Here is a 9751-nt window from a genome sequence, read left to right as displayed (position 1 = left end):
CGGGCAGCCATGCCTCACACGGCGGGCACCGCGGCGGGGCCGGCAGGGAGGTGCGGGGCGGCGGGACGGACCGGCAGGGAGGTGCGGGGCGGCGGGAGGGACCGAGCGGGAGGTGCAGGGGGGGCCCGGGAGGGACCGGCAGGGAGGTGCGGGGGGGCCGGGAGGGAAGTGCGAGGCGGCCCGGGAGGGCCCGGGAGGGAGGTGCGGGGGGGGCCGGGAGGGACCGGCAGGGAGGTGCGGGGCGGCGGGCGGGGGCCGAGGCGGGGCGGGCCGGCGCCTTAAAGCGCCCTCGGGCCGCCGCGGGCGGGCACTGGGACAGCAGCGCGCCATGGCGAGCCCCTTCGTAGAGCTGAGCAACAAGATGAAGATGCCAGCCCTGGGGCTGGGCACTTGGCAGGTACCGGGCGGGCCGGCGGGCGCTGTGAAGACGAAAGGGGAGCGGGAGGGGAAGAGCCGCGACCGAAGCCGGGGCTGCGGCGGCGCCGGCAGCCGCGTCCTGCGTGGGGCCGGGCGGGCGGTCTCGCTTGTGTAACCCGGCCGGCTGCCAGGCGGCGGGGGCGGGGGGGGTGGGGAGAAGAGGGCTCTGGGAGCAAGAAGCAAAGGAAAAACGGAAAACCCCCTCCAAAAAAAAAACAAAAACAAAACCCAAACAACCAAAACAGGGGCTAAGGAAGGTAGAGGGAGGGGAAAAAATACAAACAAGCAAAAAAAAAAAAAAATTAAAGGAGGGGACGCATAACAAGAACCCAACGAAAAAAAAGAACCAACACCAGGTTGCGCAAGGCTGCCCGGCCCGGCGCTCGCAGCAGCGGTCCTTGGATGCGGCCGCCCCGCGGCGCTGAGCGGTCTGTGGGAAGGGCCGGGGGTGAGCGGGCACACCGCTTGGGCGGCTCTGGGAGCAGGGAGGGGGGATGGCGGTGGGCATTGCGCTGCTGGAAAGGGCAGAGTCAAAGTGTGTTGCAGAAACTGGCTCCTTTCTGCTCTGTGCCCTTTCCCTACAAAACCGCTGTTTCCCTGGAAAGTGGAAGCTCGGTTTAAATGCAGGTGACAAGGGAACTGCAGCAGCAGCAGCTGGAAATGGTGACTTTGTGGAGCTATCACAGCAGCAAGTGCTGGCAGAAGGTCTTGGAAGAGTTCCTGGTTTGACTGTGTTTGCTTTCAGGCTCCTCCAGGAAAGGTGGAAGAGGTGGTGAAGTTTGCTATTGATACCGGCTACCGCCTCTTTGACTGTGCCTATTTCTATCAGAATGAAAATGAAATAGGCAATGCAATCCAGCAGAAGATCAAGGAGGGGGCTGTGAAACGGGAAGAACTCTTCATTGTCACAAAGGTACAGGGCCACAGGATTTTGGGGGCATTTAATTTTTCTCAAAGGGAAACTCTTGTTCCATCCGTCAAGTAACATAAGGACCTATTCCCTTCTCTGACACTCACTTCACAGTTGTCTTGTGTGTTATAAATGCCATTCTTTATTTGCAGTTCAGACTGAGCTCTGTCAGGGACCATGGACAAGTTTGGAAAGGTAGCATGGCTGCTGCTGATCTAATAATTTCCTTGCATCTATTAAGTCAATTACACTGAAGGTTCATTTGCACACACCTTAGAGAGATTAGAAAAAAAAAAGACAAGATAGTTGTCTGAATTCAAAGGTGCTGTGCAGCTTACCGGTGTGCTTGGCGTGTGAAAGTGGTGTCACGTACAAAATGTAAGCCTGAAAGGGAATAGAAATTAAAGCAGGGGACTTCAGTCTGAAGTATATTATGTGTATTTTCTCCCTGCTGTTATCTCATCCGCTTGTGTCAGCAATGCTCTTTACCAAAAAGTAAAAATACTTCAACTAAAAAACTTAGGCCTTGGGTTTTTCACCAGCAAAGCCAGAAAACATTGAGTATAACTAAGCTTTTTCACATACTCTTTCTTTTTGTTAAAGAACAGGTTTTAATTTGAACTATACTTACAAGTTCTTCTATTTAAATGACTTGAATTTTCATTTCAAAAGCGAAGTAAAATTGCTAACTGTGGCCAGTTAAAAGGGACAGGAGGGGGATAGCTTTGAGCTGCTCAAGACTCAAAACTTAGGCTGGAAAAAAAAAGAATTTTGACATTGACAGCTCTGCTTTGTCAAATATATCTGGCAGAGTGTTAAATTTATTTCTGAGAATCTCTTTTCATGAGTAGGAATACTGACCATTCACCTTCATGACTGACTCCTCTATTTGTGGTATGTTTGTCCTACCTTATCATTAAAATATTGGCATCATTGTCTTCAGCGTGCACTGAGGGGGTGTGGAGGGAATTGGTCCTCCCAGACTGCCAAGGGAGAAGTTTCTGTCCCTTGGTCTGAACCGTGGAAGCTGTATAGTAAAAGTTGGGCTTGGTTTCTTCCCACAGTTGTGGAACACGTTTCATGAGAGATCCTTGGTTAAGGTAGCATGCAAGAAGAGCCTCACTGCGCTGCAACTGGACTACCTTGACCTCTACCTGATACACTTCCCTATGGGATTCAAGGTAGTCCTGCTCTACATCCTTCTTTTCCTTACCTGGCTAGAAACATGGTGCATTCTCTTATCTGCGCTGTGACTGTCTTCATTGTGCAGCTGGGATATGCTGTAGTTCATTTGAATTTGGTGGTAGCAAGCACTCAGTCCCTTAACTAGTAGTGGTATGTTTTAGCATGTGAATCTGGCTGTTGGAGTAAGGCAGTCAAAGCCGTGAACGCTGCTGAAGAGCCCCTGGGTCTTCAGGGAAACTATAACTGAACACAGGACGGTGCAGTCCAGGATTGTGGCTGCCTGCTGGGCCAGAACATTGTGGACATCTTGAGTTTTGAAAATGTTGGCTTGATGTGGACCAACGAACGGTGAAAAATGAAGCACAGCACGGAAGGAACATGCCTCTTTTCCCCCCCAGCCTACACCTGTGTAAAATAAACCCTAGAATAAAGGTGGTGAGGGGGGACATCTGTTCCCTTCTGTTAATAATCCCCACTTCTGGCACGCAGTGATTAATTTCTAGAAGTATGGCCCTTGTCCAAAAGAGAATACTAATGAACATGCATAATTTCCAGTTATGTTTAAATAACCTGCTAGCTTGCTGCCTATAAATCCAGTCAGAAGTGCTAGTAAACAGCAGGAAATTCAACTCTTAAAAAAAAGTCTGTGTATTATCTGCCTTGAAATAACAGGCTGGTGAAGAGCTGCATCCTGTGGATGACAACGGTATGATTATCCCCAGTGACACAGATTTTCTGGACACATGGGAGGTAAGTTAGTGTTTGTTCTTTAGAGCCGGTGTCAGCACTAAAGGTGGAGCAGAGATCTGTGTGCAAGATGAAATGAAGGGATAGGTTTGGGTGCAGAGGATAGTCACAACATTGTATTTTGTGACCAGAACAAGCAAGGCTGCTGCTACTTCTTGTTTTGGGGAGCAAGAGGGGAATGTTTTAAGACTAAAGGGGAGGAAGCTATCAACACAATACTGTAGGTGCTGTCACTAAAATAATATTTGAATCCACATAATTATAGAACCAAAGCATAGATTAATCCAGATGTGGCTGTTACTTTACTGGGTGTTTCACACAGATAGGGAATTCTCACACTTTTCAGCATTGGGCATCAGCATCACAGGCTGTCCTTCAGTCCTCTTTTTCCTCATGGACTGAGAGGATTCAAGGTCTGCTTTTACTACCTGCACCTCCATGGTGCTGCAGCTCTGGGAATTAAGGTTTTTCTACAATATCAGATTACAGATGCAAGAAAGTATTTGCAGGTAATTGAGTTTAAGGTAGCATCCTTGGCTGTATTCTTCCAACTAAAGAGGTAGTGTGCAGGCAGGGGAGGAGGTGGAAGGGTGTTCCTTGGGTTTTTATCTCTGGTAAAATGACCCCCAAAGAAGCCAAAGTAAAAGAACTTTGCTTTCCACTACAAAAAGGTTGGCCAAGCCATTCTTCTTATATTACTTTCCCATCTGCAATGGGACATATAAAGCAGATACAGATAGTACAAGTTGTAAAGATTATTTTTTTTATTATTTCAGATAGTTATTTAATCTAGTGTGAGTTGTTTGCTGGTTTACGCTATTTTATTTCCCTAAAGCTAGTGATAGTTGACAGCAATACCACCTCGTAACATACATTGGTTGTCCTTACTCGTTAGGCCATGGAAGAGCTGGTGGACTGCGGTCTGGTAAAAGCCATTGGTATTTCCAACTTTAACCATGAGCAGATTGAGAGAATCTTAAACAAGCCGGGACTGAAATACAAGCCAGTAAATAATCAAGTAAGACTTTTATTTCTACTGATGTCAGCTAACCTTGGAATATTCCTAAATACATTTGTACTATACTTCAGCTCTAAAACTGACTTTTGCCATGACCTTTAAATATTTTTGGTGCCATGAAAAGATCTCGCAAAGCACTAGGTATCTCTGGTTGTCTGAAAGACTCTTCAGATCAGTGCTGCCTGTGATAATGCAAGGCTTTGGTGTGGTGTCAGTCTTGATGGTTTTTAGCTGACAGGTATCTCAGCAGAAGAACTTTTGTTAGGCTTGTGTGTATATAATGCAGTGGAGATTTGAGAGCAATATCATACAAATCAGTGTGGATTCTACATATCACAGTAATATGAAACAGATGAGAATATTTCATTTTTAGACATTGGAAAACAGCAAAAATACCCGTGACTTTGCAACTTTCTGCTACACCTCCTCTTTCATACTCCAAAGTACTGCTTGGACTTGGATGTCACAGCTGAAGTTGCCATGGCCTATTTCTTCCAGCCCTGGATAACCAGCAAAACCTCTGCCACGAGCTACTGCACAGGCATGGGAATGTACAGGAATGCTCAAAGCCATTCACTGGATTTTTTTATTTTTCAATGTAAGCCATTTCACTGAACTCCTTTCTATAAAGGAGGGTTGAAGGATACAATTATATACAAATTCTCACCACATACTTCATGAATGAAATCACCAGGACAGTAGAGGTGTTGAGACCTTTCTTCCATATGCAACGACTTTGCGCTTGGCCGAGAGTGCTGAATGTCCATCTCTGCCAGCTTGAGAATATCCAGGGAAATGCCCACACTGGGTCCTGTGCAGGTGTAGTGCCGCCTGTACTGCGGTGCTGGGCTTGGGGCTAGCATGTGCACTGGCCAGGCCTAGCACAAGGGGAGCATAGGACTTGGAAGTATTTTTATTGGGGTTTATAAAGTTCTGGTGGGGATGAACCCAACTACCCCCACATTAAAAGCCATACCAACTTCAGCAGTTTATAAAGAACTTCAGTCTTTGACTCTAGCTTGCTTCTCCATGGGTGTGCCTGTGCCACACAGTCATAACAGTAGTTGCCTAATCTAGCTTAGGTCTAAATAAACTACTGCACATAGATTTCATGTCACCATGCTTGGTAGCAAAACTATAGTATTTAGAAACAGCTGAGTATGTGCATGGTGCCATGTTATGCAATGTAGACGTACCCCTGTGGTCACACTATGGCTTGTGGCAAGTTGAGCAGCATCCCCCTGTAGGCTCCCATGTCCAGTTAAAGGACATCTTGTCTGAATGGCAGGTCACAACGTGATCTGAGCTAACCTAGGGAAGTTCATCTCCCCAGGCTAGTTCAGGAATCTGAGAGACAACTTGAGGAGAGGTTGGGTGACTTGGAGCAGAAACTAAACTTCAGGTATTCTGAGCTGCCCCTCTGAAGATGCAATCCTGCTCTGCACTAGTCCAGGAAAACTGATTTTTCCCCGATTCCAACACAGATGGCACTTTCACTCTTCTCATCTATTTCGCACTGTCTTAATATGTAGCATGATGAAGCCCTATTCACTGTGCTAGGCCTCTAGATACTGCTGTGACATTAATACGTTTTTTGTAAGATAGATTTTAGTCATGATATTGGGAGTCTTTTCTTCACATTTTCTGTGACCCAAGAGGAATTAAAATGTCACGCTCTGGAGCCCAGTGCAGTTTGCTTCTGTATCAACCATGTTTCTGTGTTTGCAGATTGAATGTCATCCATACCTAACCCAGGAAAAGTTGATCAAGTACTGTCAATCCAAAGGGATTGCTGTGACTGCGTACAGCCCCCTTGGCTCCCCTAACCGCCCCTGGTAAGAAAGCACGGCAGGTAAGAAAGCATTGCAGCCTCTCTGCACTCGAAACAATGCATTTGCAACTTGAATCTTTGAGGCAGATGACGTACACTGAGAAAAGTGCTGTTGTTTTGTTGCAGATTATTTCATGCAAAATGCCAGGATTCCTGCAGGGAAGCTGTTAACTGCCAGCAATATCCTAGCTTTTGTTTTTAATAGGGCCAAGCCAGGGGAACCTGTGCTACTGGATGATCCCAGGATTAAAGAGATTGCAGTTAGACATCATAAAACCCCTGCCCAGGTAAGTGGGGTTGTCAAGGCAAACTATTCCTCCTCTTCAGACATTTTCACAGGCCCGTAGCTAGCCTTAGCAGATGTGGCCTTCTCTAGAGATACAGCATAGGGGGGCTGAACTGCACTTGACTCTTGATACTGCCCCAGTTATTACCTGATAATTTATATGAATGCTGGTATTTTCTAAGCGGTCTTGAGTACTGAGTTTTGGGCGGCAGCGGGAGCTGATCAGCAGTGATACATGCTTACCTTTGGTGTTCACCTTCCTAGGGACGTTTCCTCTGCTCCCAGAGAGAAGTGCTTGCTCCTGGAGAACCCCTCTCCTCTGAGATTTACTTACAAATCATCAAGCCAACTTGTTAGTTCTTTTACTAGCTAAGCTGTTCTTCAGAGAAGTCCTGTAACTTGTGGACTTACTTGATTGCTCCCTGTTTGCTCATGTTCATGAAGAATCATTGAAAGCTGCTTGATTATTCGAGGGTTTTTTCTCTTTATCAGTTGCTTGGTAACACAAATGAGTTCATGCCCAGGTTGTACAGAAACTGCGCTTCAGACAAACCAACATGTTCACAAGCAATCAAACACTGTCGTATTTTAAGATGGGCAGAGCAGGATACAAAACTGTATATAACAGTCCTCTTTTGAAAGGGGGGACAACACAGATTTCGAAATCTATAAATATAAATAAATATGTTTTTCCTTTTAAGGACTTCAAAAAGCTTAACCTGGGCGAGGTACTTACCTGTGAGCCCAAAATAATCTGCAGTATTGTTATGCTCATTTGGTCTGACCACATATATAATGCAAACCAGAAGCATCATCATTTCCCATACACACACCCAAAATGAAAACAAAACAAATCTTGGAGAAGCCAATATGTAGAAACAACATAGGCTAGAAACAATTATAGTTTGTCAGTAGACTGAATGCAAATGCTGGCACATCAAACCCCTGTGTGCAAACTAGTAGAGTCTTTGAAAGAGTGAATGTGGTTGTAGACAAAGAAATTAATTTGTGCAAGGGGGGGGGGGGGGCATAAAAAAGGGGCAAGAGAACACAAAAATACATTTGAACAGATTTGTTGGTACCCCTGTGTTCATGCTCCTCCTTGCCTTTTCCCAGATTCTGATCCGGTTTCTTATCCAAAGAGATGTGATTGTCATTCCCAAGTCTGACAAACCACAGCGTGTTGAGGAAAACATCAAGGTAAAGTTTCCGTTGGGACTGCTCCTACCTTTTTACACAGAATAGGCACCCACACCCATGTCTCTTCCATGTTTCTAAGCAGCATTGAAAGGGCAGCACAGAGATATAAAGACAGGAGCTCAGCACTACCTAACCATCCGCACTGTTTCTCTGGGGAAAAGCATTATGTTTTTGCCAGGAGAGAAATGGGTTACACCGGGGTGGTCTGAGCTCTGCTGCCCTGGAGTGGGAATCCCCGTTTTAGATCTCCCCTCTGGGAGATGCTTAGTGAGCCCCTTTTTAGGGTGTAAAGGAACAGCTTTCAAACACCAGACCAGTTATAATTTATGTCTCTGAGGCTCTGGTTCCCCTTGGCAGGGAGGTTCAGCTGGATGCTTACTCGTAACGCATGGCATCTTAGGTGATAACGTCTCTGTGCTACCTTCAATTCATGCTGCCTATTTCTCCTATGAACTGGCAAGAATTCTTACATGATTGATTAACTGAGAACTGTGTGCAGTTGGTACCCAGTACTCCTCTGTTGTAGCAGAAATATTTACTGCTAGTTCCAGTATCTGTGATGCATCAAGTAATCCATCCTTAGCACCTTAAAGTCTTCTATGGTGTTACAGCAGAAACTGCGGTGGTGCTGCATTCAGCCACCCAGAACTGACTGTAAGACATTGCTATGAACAGCACCTCGGAGAGAAAAGGACTGTCTTGATTTACTTCAAGGGTAAATTGGTATTTGGCTGAGAAATAAGAACACTTCTTAACTATGCTTAGTGTGGATGCAGTATGTTCCTAACTCAAGTCATAAATGCATGAAGCACACTTAGTAGCTACTCACACTCGTGAACCTAAGTAAAAAGGCTTTGTTGGGGTTTGGGGCATTTTTTCCCCCTGCTAGGTGTTTGACTTTGAACTGTCTGAAAAGGAGATGGATGTCATCATGAGCTTTAACAGGAACTGGAGGGCAGTCCCAGTGCTCCGGTATGTTCCTTATTGACCACTAGGCCTACCTCTATCTGTGCTTTCATCCCCTATGTCTTGAAAACATACATGAGCACAACCAGGGAGAGCTCATATCTTAAACCCTGGACCCCAGGTAATGAAACGTGTCCAGGAACTGATGCTGGGAGGGAAATTCATTCAGGGCATTCCCTTCAGCATCTTGGCGTGGCATGTGCTTGCTCACAAGCCTGTGTTCAAATTAATGACACCAGCAAAGCTTGAATACATTGGCAGTGGGGGAGGGAGACTGCAGTAGGGAAATGCAGCTGAAGATACTTTCTGCACTACTTAACTGGTTCTTTCTCTTTTCAGAGCTGTCAATCACAAGGATTACCCATTCAAAGCAGAGTATTAGTGCCAGTGGTTTCTGCAAGACCTCCATGTAACTCCTTCCATAACTCCTTCCAGATTAGAAGATGTAGCTTGGTCTTGATTTCTTCTTCTGTACTTGACAATCATTACCAGCAGTTACTTGTCATCCTTTTTTAGGAGACCACTAGCTGGTATAAAAACGCATCAATAGGGATGGGTCTTTTGTAAAGACTGTTAGCAGACATCTGATTTTGATTAATAGTAAAAAGACAATGTCTCTTCATTTCCTCTTTTCCTTGTCTTACTTAAAGACGTGTTTAAAAAACTCTGGTTACTTACAGGATTGATATTTTTTTTTAATTAATATGTTTTTTCCAGTGTGGTCAGGCCTACTGGCTCATGAGTTGCTGTTAAGGAATGTTCTCTTTAATTACTTTGCTTTTTACATAGTTGTGATTTTTATAGTGTGAAAATCTAATGCTTAAAAAAAATTATATGAATAGTTTGAGTATCAACAAAACTGTGTTATTATTAATCTTATGTAGTGCTTAGATTGTTTCATAAAATGAGTTTTAAAAACATGCCTGAAGTCTGGGATTTTTTTTTTAATATTAATACAGATAAAAATGAGCTTCTCCAAGTCCAATACAAGGACAATACATAGAGACTACTTTGTGGCTTAAGCATCAAAAAGGATTATGCTCTAGCTAGAACCTAAAGAACAAAGTTGTTTCTGGTACCTCATGTAGTCCTCCCTCTGAACATGAGCTAGAAATTGAATTCATGTGATTAAGCGGTGAAAAGTTGAAGACAACATTATATGCAATGATAACACACATCAAAATCTGCATG

The 9751-nt window shown here is 45.0% G+C and overlaps 1 protein-coding gene across 1 annotated transcript; it reads left to right on the top strand.

Annotated features, from left to right (window-relative positions):
• The first annotated feature begins 264 nt into the window (after positions 1-264).
• Positions 265-9482, top strand: LOC119149034 (aldo-keto reductase family 1 member B1-like). The gene is made up of 10 exons (XM_037389865.1): positions 265-397; positions 1163-1330; positions 2392-2508; positions 3185-3262; positions 4155-4277; positions 6006-6112; positions 6314-6395; positions 7511-7594; positions 8484-8566; positions 8900-9482. Exons 1-10 carry the CDS (start codon positions 329-331, stop codon positions 8940-8942), a joined length of 954 nt encoding a protein of 317 aa, XP_037245762.1. The 5' UTR covers positions 265-328; the 3' UTR covers positions 8943-9482.
• Positions 9483-9751: the final 269 nt, after the last annotated feature.

This window comes from Falco rusticolus, chromosome 5, assembly GCF_015220075.1.
Source record: "Falco rusticolus isolate bFalRus1 chromosome 5, bFalRus1.pri, whole genome shotgun sequence".
In the NCBI taxonomy this organism is placed as follows: Eukaryota; Metazoa; Chordata; class Aves; order Falconiformes; family Falconidae; genus Falco; species Falco rusticolus.
The sequence above is the reverse complement of the archived record's forward strand: the minus strand, read 5'-3'. Positions and strand labels throughout refer to the sequence as shown.

What these genes read in the sequence shown, in the direction of transcription:
- LOC119149034 (XM_037389865.1), top strand. Translation starts at nt 329, where the DNA reads ATGGCGAGCCCCTTCGTAGAGCTGAGCAACAAGATGAAGATGCCAGCC. An exon ending in ATTTTCTGGACACATGGGAG is followed by an intron (nt 3,263 to 4,154) that starts GTAAGTTAGTGT and finishes CTTACTCGTTAG; the next exon opens with GCCATGGAAGAGCTGGTGGA. An exon ending in ACAAGCCAGTAAATAATCAA is followed by an intron (nt 4,278 to 6,005) that starts GTAAGACTTTTA and finishes CTGTGTTTGCAG; the next exon opens with ATTGAATGTCATCCATACCT.